This window comes from Plasmodium brasilianum, chromosome 9, assembly GCF_023973825.1.
Source record: "Plasmodium brasilianum strain Bolivian I chromosome 9, whole genome shotgun sequence".
NCBI classification, from domain to species: Eukaryota; Apicomplexa; class Aconoidasida; order Haemosporida; family Plasmodiidae; genus Plasmodium; species Plasmodium brasilianum.
The window spans coordinates 1,261,320-1,282,864 of NC_090122.1; the positions used below are offsets into that span (position 1 = coordinate 1,261,320).

The following is a 21,545-nucleotide window of genomic DNA, read 5'->3' on the forward strand; positions in this document are numbered from 1 at the left end:
GGGCGTAATAAACGTAACAATACATATATATATATATATATATATATAAACATAGGATAAAAATAAATGAGAAGCGAACAAGTTCCTCGGCTTTCTCAGTAGAGCGTCACATGGTATTGCGTTCTACAAGAAAAAGCTTATAGGCAAAAAATGCACGTATGCACGTACATACATGTGTACGTAAATACTTGTATATGTGAATAAATGTACATGGAACACTCGCCCGTACATGTACACGCGCACACGAAGGGCAATTTAAAGTGTGAGAAGAAAATCAAACTAAAAAGTTTTGCTAAACATGGGAAATAAATGTAGCTGCGTGGAAATAAGCAACGACAAACTGAAGGTATTGAACAGTGAAGCGTACTTAAGGATACAAGACTTGGAAAAAGCAAAATTTGGAGAAAATCTAGAAACAAATATAACAAATGAAAATAATGAAGAAGAATACTTTTATCGTTTTGAAAAAAAAAATTTTCTGAACGAGTCAGGTAAAAAACATAATGAAGAGGTTACAAATGGGAAAACAGAGAGCAATTACGAAAGTAATATGGAAAAAGATTGCATTATTAATGTTAAAAGAATATTAATGTATATAAAAGAGCATGAAGGAGATTTTTTAATGTTTTTTAAAGAGAGAAATGCAACGAGTTTAATTTTTTTAAAGTACATAATTATGAATTACACAACATATATTATGTATATCCATATGGGTGTAATATATATTGGGGAAGTTAGCGAGAGTAATGAAAAAAATGGACTAGGTATTATTATAACACCTGACCAGTGCATATATATAGGAGAGTTTGAAAATGACAAGATAACTGGTTTTGGACTATATGTGCATTTTTCAAAAAGTAAATATATAGGTTATTGGAAAAGAGGAAAAGCAAATAATTATGGTATTTTTCTTCATCCTGATGGTACTTTTTATAAAGGTTTATGGTTAAATGATAAACAAAATAAGAAAGGAATTGAATATGTAAATAGTAATTATGTATTTTTAGGAAATTATGAGAAAGGGGGAAAAAATGGATTTGGGGCATTTATATGGAATAATGAAAGTATGTACATAGGTAATATAAAAAAAAATTTTTTTTTTAAAAGAGGTATTTATTTTTTAAATAAAAATAAAATATATATAGGCAAATGGAAATATAATTGTATTCAAGGAAAATGTGAAATATTTTGGGTAGACAAAAGACAATTTTTTGGTTATCACAATAATAATATTAAAGAAGGGATAGGAATATATAAATGGAATGATGGCAGAATTTATTTTGGGAACTGGTCAAATAATAAGCAACATGGATATGGTATTTTTATTTTAATTAGACATTATAAAGATTATGAACAATATATTAATAATCCTTTTTTTCTTTTTTTTAAAAGTACCCAAAAAATTAAAAAAGATTTTTTAGTAAATCTCTCTAAAGAGGCTTTTTTTGATAACGGAAAAGCTAAGCATATACTTGAAAATATTCTAAAAAAATGTGATACTTATGATTTTTATAAATTCCTGCTTATATTGTTATATGTCAATTATTACCACACATGTTCCACTTATTTTGACTTTATTAAAAAAAAAAGGTTAAACAGCTTTAAATTTAACTATAAATTTTATGAACACATTAAATTCCATATGTGCTCTACTACGAATGACTACTTGTCTGAGCATGACCTGTCCGAGGAGACACTTGCAGAGAAAGCGGCAGGTAAAGCAGCGAACGAACCTGCAGATGAAGCACTAACACAGGGAAGGTGCAACAAAGGGGACAGTTGGCATAATAAGGGCACGGGTGCCAATACAGGTTCGAGTAAAAGCCCACAACCCATTGATACAACCAATGAGAAAACAAATGCAGTATATATGGAAAGGAACGAATTTGAGGATATAGAACTTTTACAAAATTATTTGAATTCAGTTAATTTAAGTTATTTGAGTGAAAATGATATAAGTATATATAGCCCTCTATTTTCCTATGCTTCAAGTAATATTATTCTCAAGTATGGAAAATGGAAAAATGGGAAATTAAAAAAATGGATTTACGCGACTGATAATTCTATGTACGAATCTGTAGGCTGTTTAGATAATATACAAAATGAGCATGCAGAATTTTCAAATAAGAAAAATAATAACCCGTCTAATATGTTTTCTAATAAAAATTACAATGTTATTAATAATTTCCTGAATAACTTGTCCTCTTCCGCCATAAGTAACATATATAGGCAAAAAAAAAGGAAAAAGCAAAAAAAAAGAAAAAAACAAAAAAACGACCAACATTTTTACGGGTCAAGGGGGGAAGAACCAATTGGTGAGGGGATAAAACACAAGGGAAAAAGAACAAGGAAAGAGGGGGATCAAGACATCGAACAATGTGCAAGAGATCATATTAGTTTAGAAGGTAACGTAGACGTTGTTGAGGATAAAGCGTGTATTTTGGAGATGAAGAGCGTATACACAACAGATGAAAGGGAAGGAGACGAAGGGCAAGAGGACGATGGGGAGGAAGAATCGGACAAATCGGACAAATTGGATAAATTAGATAAATCGGATGAATCGGATGAATCGCATGAATCGCATGAATCGCATGAATCAGATGAATCGCATGAATCGCATGAATCAGATGAATCGCATGAATCGCATGAATCAGATGAATCAGATGAATCGCATGAATCGGATGAGGGCGGAGAGAATGAACGAAGGGAACCGTTCGAGCGGGATGAAGAGAAGCCCCCCCATATATGGAAACCCTTTGCTTATGACACAAACGCAGATTCAAACATACCAATGCATGCAAAGAATTTAATTAAGCATAATAAAAGCTTTATATATGACGAGAAAACGGGTAGGAAAGGAACGAATAGTAGAAAAACAAGTGAACATTTAATATCCACTTGTTCAAATACTTCAAGCAATATTATTTCCAAAAAAGGGAATAATATCTCATCTTCTCTTCTTTTGGGAACAAATGAGAATATCAGTAATTCATCATCTGGAAGAGAGAAGAATGGACATAATATTTTTAATGAAGAGAAGAGTTACAAATATACAAAATTTTCGAATACCTTGAATAATAAGAGTAACCAATTAGATGATAAAATTTTCAAAAAAAAAAAAAAATTAAAAATAAAAAAAAAGGAGTTTGTAAACAACTTTATCACAAATAAAACATTAAACCAGAATAGTGATGTCAAGGAATACAACTACAAAAATGTTGAAAATATTTATAATGGAATGAATAAGGAGCAAGGGAAAAAAAAAAATAAAAAGGGAGGAGAAGGAAAAGAAATAAAAAAAAAAAAAAAAAAAAGAGATGTTTCATCAAAGAGTGGAAGGAGAGTTCATGAAGCCAACTCATCACCTGGAGCTATCAAAAGGGAGAAGAAAACAATGGAAAAAGTGTATCAAGGAAAAAAGGCTGAACGAAGTTCTAATAGGTACAACCGTGATAATAGTGGAAGCAGCGTTGACATTAATAACATAGGAAATAATGACTATGGAAGTAATAAAGTAGGAAATAATTACTGTGCGAGTAATAACGTAGGAAGTAATGACTACGGGAGTAATGATAAACGAAACTACCATTCCATTACGTCCCATAATTACGATTTGCCGAAAAAAGGCTTTTCACTAATATGGAGTTTGAAAAAGATGAAAAATTCGCACCTTTCCGCAAATGAGCATATAACATTCGAAGCTCCAGAAAATTATAATTACGACCATAGTAATACTTTGGATGAAGGTCAAAAAAAGAAAAAGTCCTTTTTTAGGAGCATTTTAGGAGTCAAGAGGGATAAAAAGAAGAGCCAATAAACTGTTACAATCGTAGTGGAATGATGTACATGCATTAAGGCTCTACCAAACAATTACGCGGAAGGGGGAAAAAAAAATAAAAAAAATATCATCAACAGCAAACTATTTTGAAGTTTTTGCCAAAATTTTTCCATTCTTTTTTTTTTTTTTTTTTTTTTTTTGTACATTTAATTTTTTAGTTTTTCTCTTCACTCTAAATATGTTACAAAATGTTTCCTTCCATTTTTTCCTAGTCTTTATAGCACACATATATATACATATATGTATATGTATATATAGATATAGATAGATTGATAGGTAGATACATACATACATGTATGTATACAGACATGTATTCTTAAGTATGTACATATATACTTACATACGTACATATACACATATATGGGTGATGCCTGTATAACAGTAAAACTTCTAACTGTTATTAATTTCCCTTTTTAATTATAATACATGATTTGTTGGTACATGTCAAAACCTGATACAAATAATTCAACAAAGAGAAAGATTTTCTCTTTTTTTTTTTTTTTTTTTTTTTTTTTTCTCTTTTCGTTATGAATATTAAAAGGGAAAAGTACTTATAAGGTAACATGAAAAAATGATAACGTTATACTATATGCTCTCTAATGATTATATAAAAGTTGAGAATATAAGATGATAACGTTATGCATACTGTGTATTATCAAAATGATAACTTTAAAGGGGGTATTGGTAAAACAAAAAAGTACGCTGTACGTAAATGCAAGAAAAACAAAGGGGAAATAAAAATAAAAAAAATGATATAATATTATGTAACAAATAAATGAGATTAACAACAGCCATGGTATAAATATGCAAAATAAGACAGCGGAAATGCAAAATTTCACATAACAGTAATGCACAAATAATTGAAAACTAGATTTTCCAAATATGGAGCATTGAAAAAAAAAATTATATACAAAATGGAAGGGGGATGCTTGTTTAGCCATTTCATTTTTATGTACAGATATATACGCCATTATCACAGGCATTGTGTGTACATTCGGAGTTGTACAATTTAAAATAAAAAATATATTCTACGCAGATGAGAAAAAACTCAATATAAGATTTTTATCTTTATACATTTTTAAGTACTTTTAAAAAATTTTATAAAAACGAGTATGCAACTTTCTAGGTATATCATAAATATGATATATAATTTTTTTCTTTTAAAACTTTATAGAAAAGTATTAAATGTTACAACAGTTCTTCAAAATGTTTTTTTAAAAATATATAAATTAGGATTTAACCAACGATGCATCGTGAACAAGCGTACCATAAGACATGTATTTACAAGCCTCTTTCACTTTTGCGCTTTCGAAAAAAAAAAAAAAAAATATATATATATATATATATATATATATATATGCATTTTTAACTTCACCTAATGAATATCTTCGATTTATGATACGTTATATGTACTTTTTCTTTTTTTTTAATTTCCTTATCATTTGCATTCTAATAAGAACAATTGTTATCATGTATGTTATCATGATTGTTATCATGATTGTTATCATTATTGTTATCATTATTGTTTTATCGTTATTATAACTGCTCTCCCCATCATTTGGTGCCTCATTTCATTCATTCAGATCAGTAATACCTTTTAAACTAAAAAAATAAAAAAACAATTAAAATATTCCTATCAAATGGGGGTCTACATCATTTTTTGAGTTATCATCCTTTTATTCCCTTCATAAAAAAAAAAAAAAAGGGAAAAAATATAAACGTACGTAAAACCACCAAAGAACTTAACTATTTTGTACCACTAAACAGTGGTACCAGGATTTACCACTTTACGAAAAAATTGATAGTTTAAAAATTTTTCCACTTAACTGCTATATACTTTTATATATGTTTTCCCACACAAATGTGCATAACATATATAACAGATCGTACAAATGCATACATAAATATAATAACGAAATCAAGAAGTAAATAAAATCTTTTCAATTAATCTCTTCAACTTGTTTTAAAAATAATTATATATAATTTTTTAAAAAAATACTACATAACTAATATGCATATTCATTATTGTATGGCAAAAGATTATTACATGATATTCTTATTCACAAAAAAAAAAAAAAAAAAAAAAAAAAAGGGCACATCAATTATTCATGTACATTACATTGTATAGTAAAAAAATTTTTTTTGCAGATGAAGTCTTGCAGCTCAAAAAGGAAACAGTTAAATGGTTAAGTTGTTAAGTAGGTAAGAAGCTAAGCAGTTATGAAGCTACTCAGTTAAGAATATAGGTAGTTGGGAAGCTATGTGGTTATGTTGTTAAACGGAACAGCACAATGCACCTTTAAAATCAACATGCTCACCGTAAAACTTAAATTTTTGAGGAATCAAAAAAAGAAAAAAAAAGAAAAAGACCTTCTAATATTATAGCCTTAGAACAGTTACCCATATATGCATTCACTTTCATGAGAATGTACGCACGCACAAAAACATGCAACATATAGTAGTACAAAAAACATAGATTCAATTAATTTATTCTTTAGCTAACACTACGATTTAGTTATGTTAATATTTTTCTCGCATTTCTTTACAACATGTTATGTACAAATATGACGCATATATTAACAAAACGAAAAAGATCGTTATATAATAATAACGTGTAAATTAACATCTCTCTTTACTTATTTTATTAAAAATAGCTTTCATTTTGGTACTTCAATATTTACATTTTCTTTTTCTTTTTTTTCATATTTCTTAAATACCAACCTTTTATAAAAGAAGAAATTTATTTAAGTACCGGGTTTAAAAGAAAAGCTATATTTTATTAATTATTTCATAAGCGTTCGATTTAACTATTGTAAAAGGAGGCGAAAAAAAAAATAAAAAACTGCTATTTATAAACCTTTGTTTTATATGATTTTTCAAGTTGGTCCATCTTTTTTTTTTTTTTTTTTCGTATTTTTTTATTTATTTATTTTTTGTTATTTACACGAATATGTAATCCCATTTTGTAAACGAAGCACAACATTTAAGGAGCGTTAAGAAACTTGAGCATTTTACTTTTTAAGCATTTTTTAATTGTTGAGGGAGAAAAAAGCAAAGCATAATGTAACCTGCCCGCACATGTATATACGCTTACGTATATTCAAAAATAGTAATATACTCTCATGCATACATATATACATATATATATATATACATATATATATATATACATATATATATATATATATATATATATAAATACATATGCAACTCCGTAAAAACGTAAAGGAAGGTATGAATTCACATATTCAAAATGAGCGGGTTTGACTCGATGTTACAAAGTGCAGCATTTTCAGTAGATGAAATTTTTGAAAGCGATTTAACAAATGAAGAAAATAGTTTAATCGTTGAGTTTATAAAAAATATGCAAAATGAGAGGAATATGCTTCCAAGTACAATAAATGCAAATAATTTAATAACAGAAAGGGCTGGTAGACATTTAAATAAGAGCTATAATGAAAAGACACATGAAATATTTTCAATAATAAACAAATTTACTACAAAAGAAAGATTAAATGGGGAAGATTTTTTTAAAGAAAATAATTTAATTAAGTGGAAATCAACAGTTGTCGAATATTTAAATAATTTAAGAAATTATATTCACAGAAAATATAATCGAAAAATAATTGACACATCAAAATATTACTCATCCAATTGTTCTGTATTATCCGAATTACAAAAAAAAGAAAATCTGATATCCATTTTTTCTTACAAACCTTTGTGTGTTCATTTATATATTTATGGTATTAACTATAAACAAGTCATTTATTATATATATATAATAACTAAATATATACAAACAGAACAGGAGAAAAACTTAATTCTTTTCCTTTGGCTAATTTATTTACTTCTTTTATTAGACTCATTACAAGCTTTAGATTCAAATGTGTCATCAAATTTGCAAATAATAAAACGATTCTGTATAGAACAAATTGAAAAAGTTGACACAGCCATAACCACAAGCATAACTACAACAACTACGGAAGAGACAGAAAATTACTTAGACTTCTTAAATAATTTTAACTGTAAATTAAGTGTAGTTAATTTGAATTTCCCAGTGATTTGCCCCAAAAGCGTTTTTTACGTTATTTATTTCTTAATTACCTCAGTGTTTAATCAAAAATGAGCTGACCAATAACATTGTTACGGAGAGAGCGAAAGGGAGTGAAAATAAACACTCCATACGTTTATATATGTGCATGTATATATACGTACACACACGTACACACGTACACACGTACACATATATATATATATATATGTAGTAACAGTGCCGGGGACGTAAATGACCGGATGAACTAGTGTTTTAATGACAAAACGGGGTAGGAAAATATATCACCTAAGACACAGAAGGAAAACGTGTATATTCGAACGAATACAATGTATTTTTATTTAATATCGAGACCGCTCAAACTTTTCGAGATGTATGTTGTAAGATATACCACTTACAGCTTATTTATACACGTTAATTTATTTTTAAAGAGTGATTATCAAGAAAATTATATACTTTTTTTTAAATGACATTTGGATGTAGCAGGGTAATTAAAACTGTATGATATACGATAAGAACATTTTCATTTGTTGGCTTATCTTAATGTGTGTATACTTTTTTTAGAAAAATTTATATACAAATATGGTAAACTTTGTATAGTATCTTAACGTATTGTTTATTCTTTTATTTTATTTTTTTTTTTTTTTGTATGTGTACTTTATATTTAACAACATGAGGAATAAATCCCCTACTACGTACTTTCAACATAATTCAACCATTTTGAACTATCAGTAATTTGTTCCTTTCAATTTTGTTAGAAATACAAGAAAAAAAAAAAAAAAAAAAAAAAAAAAAAAAAAAAAAAAAAAAAAAAAAAAAAAAAAAAAAAAAAAAAAAAAAGAAAAAAAAAAAGGCATGCTTAAAAACAAGCTCATTCAATTTTCCTCAAACTAATTTCATGTCATATGTAGGCCTTAACATAAAAAAACATGTGTATATGTTACATGTGTGCACGTCATACGGATATGTGTGAGAGGGTATATAAAAAAGCTTCTTTATAAATGTGTTTCGTAAAAATCACGTCAAAACAAGGAGCAGATAAAATCGGGTGTAAATGTAAAGTTATAAAGAAAATATTAACAAAGTGTTACAAAAAAAATAAATAAAATTAATGTTATCTTTATGCACATATTTTATCTTCTTATTTTGTATGAATTTATGGGTGCATGCGCCTGTTTTATATATGTATACATTAACTCATCAACGATTAATGTCTATAATATTTGGCGCAATAACAAAGAGTTTTCAATTTAATAATGTAAATTCTTCTTGAATTAAAAGAAGAAAAAAAAAAAAAAAAAAAAAAAAAAAATTAAAATTGAAATTGAAATTAACATCAAAATAGATATTAACATCAAAATAGATATTAACATCAAAATAGATATTAACATCAAAATAGATATTAACATCAAAATAGATATTAACATCAAAATAGATATTAACATCAAAATAGATATTAACATCAAAATAGATATTAACATCAAAATTGATATGAAAATTAAAATTGATATGAAAATTAAATTTGAAATATCAAAACATAAAATAGCATATAACTATGACATTAACGTATCAGTTGAACTATTTAAGTTCATATTAAGGAAAAGGAAAATTTCTCCATTTAAATCTTTTATTTAATTGTACCCCTTTGTTATTTTCATGTAACGCTCAAAGTTTTTTCTCTTTTTTTAATATATTCAAAAGAATTTATATAAATGAAAAACGGTATTAACAGGTCAGAAAATATATACATAAATTATGCATATAAAACCTTAAGGTTAAAAATTGCATATTTTTAATGGTCATAAATAGTTCCTTAGATTTTATATTCTGCATTATATTTACGTTGTACGTAAAATACCTAACAATTACTAAACTATATATAAAAATGATATTGAAATATGGGTACTCATGCTTATAATAATTCTTATTTTGCTGTCTATATACATATATACATATATATATATATATATAAGCAGAGAAAAAATGAGAAGCAACTTGTATAGTTTTCAGGGAAATATGATATTATAACTCTTTTTGAGGATAATTGTAGTTAATGTCTAAATTCTGCTTTACTGAAAATATAAGGAAAAACAAGTAATCATAAGAAATTTTGTCTTATCAAAATAGTATTTAACTTTCTTGCATTAGTTAATTTTTCATAATTTTTTAATATCCTTTATGTCCTATTTTATTCATAATTTCGTTTCCAATAACTTCATATTTTTTTTCTCCCATAAATGTAAAAATATGATAGCATTAGTGGAAATGTAATAAAAAAATTAGTCCACATATATGTTTATTTACATGAAACATATAATACAGTATAATAAGTATGGCATAGTATCATATGATATACACAAACTTAAAAAGGCGAAAAAAAAAAAAAAGAATAAGAGAACTTACAAATAATTATGTTTTCATGACAATTTCTATCTTTCATATTTATGTATAAATGGGAAAAAAAAAAAAATATAAAAAATTGATTTTTTCCCCCCCCCCTTTTTTTTATATTTTTAATTGCCTCCTACTTATATATAAAAAATATAATATACATAATCTTTTTTTTTCTTTTTTTAAACATATATGCATTTATATATAGCAATTTAAAATGGTATTTCTCCCAAGGCACTATTTATAAAACAAATATATAAATGCTTGTTTGCGTGTGTGTGTGTGTGTGTGTGTGCGTATGCGTGTGTCAATTTACTTGGCATGTTCATTTTACATTCAAAACGTATATTTTTATATTTATGTAATATACAATATAATATATATATATATTTATTTATATATAATCCATTAAAATACATACAAATTGTATATCATATATTGTATATATGCATATATACATTTATTTCCACTGCTAATTTCATGTCGCAGCGAAAATACTTTAATATATCGCTGATTTCTCATTCTTATTTTAAATTTTCTCTATTGGTTCTTTTTAATTTTTCTCTCTATTGAAGTACTTACATTAAAAATTTATTTTTATAACTTTGCTCTTTTTCTAATTTTTTATCATTAAGCATTATCATTATTTTACAACTTTTCCTTATTTTTTTACCAATTTATTTGTACAGTACCTTTTTTTTTTCTTTCGGCTCAATAAGCAACATTTTCAAAATAATGTTTTAAAGTATTATATACTTAAAGTAATTAGAAACAAAAGAAAAAAAGGAAGAAAGAAAAAGAAAAAAAAGGAAGAAAAAGAAAAAAAATTAAAAAAAAATAAAATACCTCTTTAATAAAATTTTGAACAGTTGATGTTTTTTATGTACCACGTTGTATTCTTTTTATTTTTACATGCACAGTTCAGAACATTTGGTTTTACATATATAACTTTTTTTAAAATGTTGAAATGGCAACAAGATTCAATCTTTCATAGGTAAGTGTGTTGTTTAACAATAAATATATTTTATATATTTACAAAAATATAGTAGATAAATTCTTGTAATTCATGATTATTATTATTATTATATGAAATATAAAATAATATGGGGAGTAAAATATCGTAATTTTATTTTTTCTGATATCATGTTCCTTTTATAATGTAGCTTTATGAATACATGTGCTTAAATACATGTGCTTAAATATATATACTGAAATATATATGCATATATATATATACATGTATATATATACATGTATATATTCACTTAATTAGAGAACCCTTTTTTTCTGTTTATTCTTGTGTTATATAAGAAATAATTTTGCACATTTTTGATATATTTTTTTTTTGTACATTCATTATTTGAATATTTGCTAGACAAATTCTGAGTATGTTTATTTGATCAAACCATTTGACGATAATTCAAAAAAAAAAAAAATTGAAGAAAAGAAAAAAAAAAGAATAAAGAAAAAAAAAGAATAAAGAAAAAAAAAGAATAAAGAAAAAAAAAGAATAAAGAATAAAGAAGAATAAAGAATAAAGAAGAATAAAGAATATAGAAAAAAAAAAAAAAAAGAACATAGAAAAGCCAATTTAAAAAATGTCTATGTGACGACGACTTGCCATGTTAACGTTAAAATACATCAATTGATTGCTAAAAAATTTTAACAGAAATATTTCATAATTTTAAAAAAAATAAAGGATTTTTTTTTTTTAATTTTTCGGTTTTAAAACGACCCATACGTCATACATGCGTGTACATATATATATAATATATATATAATATATATATATATTATATATATACATATATATGCACATAAAATATATGCATATAAACATATACTTGTGATTATATACATATAAATACATACATTTAAGTGTACATATATGTAAATCACTGTAGAGAGAAAAAAAGGAAAATTAAACTTGGCATATATTAAGTGTATATACATACGTATAGACGCACGTACATACTTATATTATGTGTATGGGCTCACATTATTCCCGTTTATGTGTAATTAAATTAAAAATATATATATTCATATATAAATAATGCTCTAGTGTATCCATGGGATCGAAAAAGAAATCAAATATTCCTTTAGCACAGTCAAGGCAGGATATTTTGCAGGAATCTTCAAATAATATGGAATTGGATGCACACAACAATGACTGTAGCAACAGTGATAACAATGGAAACAATGACAAGAGTAACCCGAAAGAGAGTAAAAGCATGCTAAACAATATGATAAATATAAAGGGGTATTATATGCCATCGACTTTAGATGAACTGTTAAAAAAAAAAGAAATACGAGTATCTTCAGAACAAAATACGCCTTTTAACATAAATAGAAATATTATATTATTTCTATATTTTACATTAATTGTGCTAACAAATCGTTTGTTTTTTGGTTGGCCCAATTTATCAAATTTATTATTTCGTGAAGAAGCTTATATATGGAAATGTACCAAAAATCCAAGCGGAGGATATGATAAAGTGGATGACAAAAGATATGTATGTGAGGATCAAGACAAAGCTGTGCAGACGATATTTGTATTTGGTTCTTCTGCATATTTTGCCTTTTCCTTTTTCAATGGCATAATAGTAGATTATTTGGGCTCAAGGTTTAGTATGTTATTAGGACATATTTTAAATTTGGTTGGATGGATATTAATGATTATGTCCAATGAACATTTTGATGCATATGTAGTAGCAGGGGTATTTATGGCTGCTAGTATCGATCTAGGCTCCTTTTCGACATTAAATGCTTCAGGGTTATATCCAGGAAATGAAAATTTAATAGTTAATATAATATCGGGTGCTGGATCTTTATCAGCAGGTACAATGACAGTTTTAGATTTATTAATAACAGGACTTGATCTAAATTTTAGGACATTTATGCTTTGTTATATGTGCATTAGTGTTGGATTTTTTTTTATTTTAACGCTATTTTTATTCCCCCCTAATAGATATTATAGACAATATGAATTTGACAATTACTATAGTAATAGAGAGATAAATTTAAAAGATAAGGATGAGATGGAAATAATGAAAAATTATAGTAATGGTAATAATAATTTATCAAATCCGAATAAAAAGGATTCATTAAAAATTGAACAAAAAAATAGTGTAGGTTCACAAATAGCTATACAAAATAGTAATAAGAATATTGACCCAAATGAGGAGAATAAAAAAGAAGAATATGCAAGTACAAATAATAGCGGTTTATCTACAAAAAAAAAATTGAATATGTTTAATTCAACAAGTTTTAAGGATTTATTTAAAATATGTACATGTGCTCATTTTTTATGTTTGTGGATATATGGCCCTCTAAATGCAATATATAATACTTTTTATTTTAGTGTTGTCGAAAATATTTTGTCAAAGGATAAAAATGATTTATTGGGATATATACTTCCATTCTCTTTTATCCCATGTGTTATTTTAGGAAATATATCCGATAAGTATGGTGTTATGGTTATGTTTTCATATGAATTAATTTTTGCTCTATTTATGTATCTTTTTAGTTATTTGAGATCAAATGTGGCTCAATGGATATCTGTTATTTCGAATGCAATGTATTCAGCATGTGCCAATGGTCAGTTATGGACTTTTATCTCTTTTACATTTAGCTCGAAATATCACTCAACCCTTATAGGATTATTAAACTTCGTTTGTGGAATTGTTTCTTTTGTTCGTTTACTATTGTTCGAATGGGCTAAATATACAAAATATGACTTTACATATATTAACTTGCTTATTATAGGACTTATTGGAATCAATATTGGAATTACAGTCGTACTTATGATAATTAGAAGAGTCAAAGGAGAAAAAGTTAATTATGGGGATGAGGGTTCGTCCGAGTAGTTCTTGTGACCTCCCCTTGGCCTCCATTGTGTGTTCAGATATGCGCGTACGCACATTTGTGTGTAGCGTATTAATGCATATGAAGTTATACACCCTCACATAAAGGTGTATACAAACATACATAGATATACACGTGCATATGAAGACGTGCACGGTACGTATATGCATATATGCATGTGCGTCAGTGCACATAGCAGATTGCCCTTTTTATAAAATCTAAAACGATTAATAATAAAGGGCCCAATATTTAATTTAGTTAAATTTACCTTTAAATATTAACTACTTTTTATTTTAACAGAATAACGTAATTAATAATTAAAAATTAATAATTAAAAATTAATAATTGCATGAATTACATCAATTACATCAATTACATCAATTACATGAATTGCTTAAATAACATAAATAGAATAAATAGCATAAGCAAAACGAAGAGTATATTCCCCCCTTTTTTTCTTTTATGTGTATATACATATATTTTCTACTTATGTGTAAGGCTAGGGAATAATTTTTCTATTTTTTTTAATTCATAATATTTTGATACATTTGTTTTATTTATTTATTATATGTATCATATAACGAGAAAACAAATAAGCACACTCTCCTTCAAAAAGTCAAATACGCTAAGCGAAATAAGCAAAACAAAAAACACATTTAGATCACATTGAAAAGTATTTTCTTAATCCTTCTATTCGCAAAAGATTACGATAAATTTAAAAAAAAAAAAAAAAAAAAAAAGGTGCATATGCCATTTCTTTGGCAAATGTGTAATGATACACGAAAATGGCATAAATGATATGAATCATTTTCTTATCCAATTTTGTTATACGAACTGGTATTTATGCAAAACGAGGCAATGAAAGAGAGGGTAGCGAAGTATTCTCCTGTACTAATAAGGAAAGTGGTCACACCACGTCACATCGTGTTATTTTATTTTGTTAATTTTTTTTTTTGTAATTTCTTCTGGCATTATTCGCGTGCATTATTTTTCTCCATTATGTTCGTGCTTTGTTTTTCTGCTTCATTTTTCTGCTGTATTTCCCTGCTTCATTTTTCTGCTGTATTTCCCTGCTTCATTTTTCTGCTGTATTTCCCTGCTTCATTTTTCTGCTGTATTTCAGTGCTCCATTTTTCTGCTGTATTTCAGTGCTTTAATTCCCTGCTTTATTTTTACGCTATATTTTTACGCTTTATTTTTACGCTTTATTTTTACGCTTTATTTTTACGCTTTATTTTTACGCTTTATTTTTACGCTTTATTTTTACGCTTTATTTTTACGCTTTATTTTTGCTTTATTTTTACGCTTTATTTTTACGCTTTATTTTTACGCTTTATTTTTACGCTTTATTTTTACGCTTTATTTTTACGCTTTATTTTTACGCTTTATTTTTACGCTTTATTTTTACGCTTTATTTTCTTACTTCATTTTGCTTCTCTTGTTTTTTTAAACTAGGCCTTTTTTGAACAAATAATTGTAGGAGACTGTACTACGGGCATAGTTCATTTTTCTTTACATAAGTATAAACAATATCCTTCGCTTTATGCAAAATGTTGTTCATTTTTTCAGCTGTTTGTGCTTCCGCATATATGCGAATTAAGTTTTCTGTTCCTGATGGCCGTATAAAACACCTGCCCAAATGGGAATCTATTTCCCTTACTACTTGATCAATTTCACGTTGTAAACATAATGGTTGAATTAAATACTTCTCATGCTCTGGATGAGGTATAATTTCTGCTAATATATTTCTTGGGCAAGGTATATTAATATATAATGAAGGTAAAGGGTCATAGAACTGGTCCCACTGATTTATAGTTAAATTTAAAAATGATAATGATAACTCAATAGCTACAAAATCAATGATAGCATCTCCTGCTGTTTGATTGAAAAAAAGCAAATATTTTTTTAAAGCAATAAAGGATTTATCTTTCTCTATACATAAGCTCCTAGACCATTCATTTAATTTATTTATATCTGTATATATAGTACCATGCCCATTAGATTCGAACAGTATTCCAATAGACGATTTTTGTGCTATCTTATCAAGATATTTAATACCAGTTTTTGTACATATAATATTTATGCTAATATATTGAAATAATTCCATTTGCTCATTAGCGTATTTCTTTATATTATTGATATACTTAAGAAAAGCCGAATTTACGTAAGATGTATGTATTATATTAATATCTAGTTGTTTTGTTGTATTACTGGATAGTACTGATATATTACTGACATCGATTTGTGAGAGCATTTTCATTATGCATTTGAGGAGCAGGCAGGTTATTTTGGGTCCATCTAAAATGGCTATATTACTACCACAACATTTTTCTGTGCTAATAGGGTTATCACTACTGCTATCAGCAATGCCACTAGATCCTGCAATGCTCCCATTCCCATTGGGGTAATCATAAAACACATCATGTATAAAGAAATAAAGAACTCTATCTGCGTCTCCATCGAATGTACAAAATTTAGTGTTCACATTATCTGAAGAAGCATTGATAGGTAGTTTTCTTTTTCTATATACATATTCAGCACCACAATGGAAATTTAGAATACTTTTTTCATTATCTATATAATTAATTTTAATAATTTGTTTTTTTAAAATAGTAAATATATTCTTAAAATTATCAATTTTTAAGCTAGCTATACCGTTAGAACAATCCACATATATCACTTCCTCTTTACAAGTCTTTTTTAAGATTTCATCATATATTTTGTTCATGTAATTATAGAGATCCTCAAATAAATATGTAAAATAATCGAAATAAAATTTATCACTGTTATATGCATACAGGTGAACATCTTTATTACTATAACCATTTGGAATGTTCAAACATTTCCCTATCGGGTTACTCATTTTTAATGTATTATTGTCTTTTCCCTTAGTGGGGTATTTACAATACTCATCGATATTGCTATGCGTATCACAAAGCTCATTAGTAGTGGCATTTATATTCTCACTACAATTTTTTAAAAAATACAGGTCCCTAATGTGCTTACTATTTGGTATGTAAAAATTTTCCAAATAATCTAAATCGTTTTCCTCTTTGTGGATAGTATAATACCCTTTTTCTCTGATAAACGTGTCATCTAATTTCTCATCCATAAAAATATTATTCAGAAAATAAATAACAAAATGCATGCACGGTGTTGTAATAAAACACATATTATTTATGCACTTGTATATATTGATACAATTTAAGGATTCTATAATAATATTATTTAAATGAACACAACTAATACGAGTATCAAAACCTATGCAGATATTTCCTTTTATTATATTATTTATATTATAATTATATATTATATCGTCTAACTCCTTTATAGTATTATATATATTATTATTAAATAAGTCAATATTTACTTCCTTTTCAAAAATATATGAAATACACATAATTATATTATGTACTATATCATGTATAGTACATTCCTCATTCTTCTTTAAATACCTTAAATGTTCATTTACAAGATCAGTTAAGTAATTCTCATATATTTCATTTATTTGTCTCCCATTGCAGTCTATTATTTTAACCCCATTTTCATCGAATGGATTATGAGAGGCTGTTATGATAACACCCACATTTTTCCATTGAATATTTTGCATACTAGGTAAACTACACTGTTTCTTGTTTTCACCCTTCATGTGTTTATCAAACAATTTGAGCTTTCTAATCGTTTCATAATTATGTTTTATAAATAACAGACCTACTAATATTCCACTTTTACTTAAAGCATTTAATAAGTCACAGCTAGCCGTTTTGTATTTATCTCGAAAACCACTATTTCCGTAAGAAAATTCAAAAGAGGACTCAAATTTTACGAGTCCTTCAGTGGAATAATTTGGTAAATACTTTTCAATACAGGATTTAATATTTCTGTAAAAGAGGCTCTCTTCATAATTTCCCATGTTGCAGCATTATAAATGAAACACTTTAAAATGGAAAAAATTCTAATGTTTTTTGTTATATTAGTTTGCATTATATTTGGCAGAATTGTTACATTTGGCATATATGATATATTTTGCTTATTTGTTACATGTGATACGTTTGTTACATATGACACTATTGTTACATTTGACACATTTTTTTTTTTTTTTGTAAAATGCTGAATATTATGAACAGTGCAGGTGATTTCCTTCACCGCGAGGTGTGTGCGTGAATTACCTCAGAAATGGCATAAAAGGAAGAAACGCTCCGAAAAATTAAACTGGACGCAGATATATGTATATACATACATATATATGCATACTGTATGCTCCTTCTTAACCCACTGGTCACCCATGAAAAACAGAAGATGCTAAATAAATTTCGTGAACTACCTCATTTTAGTTGCTTACATTGAAAGCAATAAATGAAGAGGGGAATACGAGAGAAGAATTGAACTGGATATTAAACAAAAACAAATAAAAAAAATACAATAAAATAAATACACAGCTGCAGTTTAAAATAGGATAAAAATTAGTCTTGTGTGAATTCGAATTTAAAGCCACACATAATTATATTACGTGCACACATAAATACATACATTAATACATACATACAATGATTATTTTTCTTATGATATTAAAATATTTACATAATGAGCTTCATGAATTATAGGAACACCTCACAAATGACCTCAGCATAGCCGAATTTTCTTTCTTTATTAGTAGGCTTTTAAATGTTAAGTGTATTAACATGAAAGAATGGAAAAAATCTTTTATGTTTTACACCAGCAAAGTAATATATATGCTATTTTTTCATAATGTTAGTAAACAGCACAAATTGGGAAAAGAAAAGTTTTATATAATTTCAAGAATTACATACTGAGCGGTAAACATGTAAATCCTTGCAATGTGTAGAAAAATTTGATCTTCAAATGTTTATGTATATATAAATACACGTGTGTGCAATTTCAATATATATACCTATATCTACTGATACGGTTACAAAAAAAATCATTTTGCATTTTTATCTGATATTTTTAATCATTGATGCACATTTATGTATATACATGCATATATACATACATACGACGTTCACATATAATTATAACTGTAAGGAATAAGTTACGTACGAATAGGAAGACAGCAATTGTGTGCTATATTAATCTATTTTTAATTTTAAAAAAAAATTAGTTTAGTATACCTATTTATCATTCGTAAATAGAACAATTTTTCTTTATAATTTTCTTTATAATATTTATTACGCCATTCTTTGTGTTGAAATTGAAAAAAAAAATAATAAAAAAAATGATCTTTTTCTATGTACAGAAAAAATCCGCTCTTTCAATTTTTAAGATTTAGGGCATTCTCATAAATGTACGCAAATTAAAAATTATATAATCCGTAAAATTATATAATCTGTACAGTTATATAATCTGTACAGTTATATAAAGTTTTTTATATATTCATAAGCTGATAAAAAATTAAATTCTCTTATTCCCTACATGTTCTAAATAACATTTGTAATTACGTATTTCGAAAAAGTTTACACTGTGTTTAAAATAATTAGCGGAAGAAGAGACCTCTTAAAAATGAGTATGAATCATGCCTACTATAATATATGTGCAGAGAGCATACATAAGTATGCATACATATATATATATATATATATATATTTATAAGTATATATGTATGTATACATATATATAAGTATATAAACATTCTTTAATTTAAATAAAAAAAAAAAAAGTAATACGAAAGTATTAAGCAGGAAATAAAAAAACATCATAAATACTCACATATAAATATGTATAAGCATAAATTCCTAATCCTACTTATTTTTATACATAGTAATCCTCACATGTAATATTATTAATAAGATAAAAATTCAACAGTATATTATTATACCCTACTTCATCTTAATATCCCTATTTTAATAAACGTTTCTACCAAACAATTGCCATCTCTGTTTACTGCTAATCTCTTTTCTTCTTCTTCCTCCTTAAATTTGTTCCTTCTCTTTTTATTTAATTTTTTTCTTTTAAATATAATGATATAAATTGTAATCATAATTTTATATCATTTTATGTGTATTTCTACTTCTTCGTCGTTTTTGCTACTTTTTTTTGTGGGTAGTATATTCTTTTCAACCTTGGTTGTAAGGAGTTTTCAATGCGCTCTGCTTTTTTACGATCCGAAAATACCATTGTGTATAAATATCTCTTTGTTCTTAATTTTAATTTTGTTATGATTGTATTTTTCTTTGTTCTACTTTTCTTCTTCACTATAATGACGGCTGTTGTATCAGGTTTCCTGCTAATTTTCAAGAATTTACGTATGTCAGTTATTTGTTTCGGCATCTTTTCTCTTTTTAATTTTTAAAGTAAAAAGTGTAAAAGTAATTTGTACGTTTCAGCTAGAACTTCGTTCTTCTATAGGAATAATTTTTTATCCCAAAAATTATTCGTAAAAAGTTTTGAACTGAAAATGGTATATTTCTTAGAATATAAATAAAGAAAAATAACAAAAATAATACTACTGCTATAAGTGTATGTATATGTATATGTATATGTATATGCACATATATATATATATATATATATATATATATATATATATATATATATAACAATGTAAAAATGCTCATCAATTTTTTTTAATTATACTGTATTATTTAATTGCCCTCTATATAAATTCAGTACATATTTTATTCCTTATCGTTAATAATATCATCAATAAGTATATATATAAATGTACATAAATAACTATTTATGTATAAATGAACAGGTAGCTAATGTATATATTTGTTAACATATTGGTGTACGATGGCTTGATACTTTGCAATTGCGAATGTATACTCTGCACATAATTTTTTTTTTTTTTAGCTACTATTCTTCCTTCTCGTTAACGATGCGTCGCAAATTTCATATATATATATATATATGTATATATGTATATAATTATATTAATATAACTCAGATCTGCGTTATCACAGGAATTGCCAAATATATACATATTATATATATTGTAGGAGAACGCACGGTTTTTCTTCTTTTTTCTTATATATAAAATTCATTGAATTGCTTATCTAAAAAAGAACACCAAAACACTTATATATGAACGTCGCTTTTAAGTTGGTAAATTATTATATATAAATATAACGAATTTATTACAGATATTAGTCTTCAAAATTAATTTTGTAATAATAGAATATCCCCTTTTTCCACTACAAGGCATAATGTGAATTAAAATTTAGCTCATATTATATATAAAAAAAGAAAAAATAGCCCAAAAATATATGCTATTTTCAATTTTTTTTCATTATTTTTTTTTATAAATTTGTTTTTTTTTTTTTTTTGGTTTTGATAAATTTAATTTTAAAACAGTTAAAATATGAATAAATAAATATATTTTATATTTTTTTAAATTAAGATTTATTTTTTTTAAATTCAAGAAAATTATTTTATCTTCCT

General features: G+C 26.1%; 5 protein-coding genes across 5 annotated transcripts; 3 read left to right on the forward strand and 2 right to left on the reverse strand.

Annotated features, from left to right (window-relative positions):
* Positions 1–298: 298 nt before the first annotated feature.
* MKS88_002898 (phosphatidylinositol-4-phosphate 5-kinase) lies at positions 299–3,817 on the forward strand (the record flags this gene model as incomplete). The annotated part of the gene is made up of 1 exon (XM_067215946.1): positions 299–3,817. One exon carries the CDS (start codon positions 299–301, stop codon positions 3,815–3,817), a length of 3,519 nt encoding a protein of 1,172 aa, XP_067073474.1.
* A 3,274-nt stretch (positions 3,818–7,091) lies between these two features.
* On the forward strand, positions 7,092–9,524 carry MKS88_002899 (uncharacterized protein; the record flags this gene model as incomplete). Its single annotated transcript, XM_067215947.1, has 3 exons — positions 7,092–7,581; positions 7,699–7,895; positions 9,171–9,524. The coding sequence occupies 3 exons, from the start codon at positions 7,092–7,094 to the stop codon at positions 9,522–9,524; spliced, it is 1,041 nt and encodes a 346-aa protein (XP_067073475.1).
* Positions 9,525–12,349: 2,825 nt separating this feature from the next.
* Positions 12,350–14,146, forward strand: MKS88_002900 (major facilitator superfamily-related transporter; the record flags this gene model as incomplete). Its single annotated transcript, XM_067215948.1, has 1 exon — positions 12,350–14,146. One exon carries the CDS (start codon positions 12,350–12,352, stop codon positions 14,144–14,146), a length of 1,797 nt encoding a protein of 598 aa, XP_067073476.1.
* Positions 14,147–15,633: 1,487 nt separating this feature from the next.
* Positions 15,634–18,057, reverse strand: MKS88_002901 (phosphoacetylglucosamine mutase; the record flags this gene model as incomplete). Its single annotated transcript, XM_067215949.1, has 1 exon — positions 15,634–18,057. One exon carries the CDS (start codon positions 18,055–18,057, stop codon positions 15,634–15,636), a length of 2,424 nt encoding a protein of 807 aa, XP_067073477.1.
* A 1,929-nt stretch (positions 18,058–19,986) lies between these two features.
* Positions 19,987–20,432, reverse strand: MKS88_002902 (60S ribosomal protein L38; the record flags this gene model as incomplete). The annotated part of the gene is made up of 2 exons (XM_067215950.1): positions 19,987–20,110; positions 20,224–20,432. 2 exons carry the CDS (start codon positions 20,430–20,432, stop codon positions 19,987–19,989), a joined length of 333 nt encoding a protein of 110 aa, XP_067073478.1.
* Positions 20,433–21,545: the final 1,113 nt, after the last annotated feature.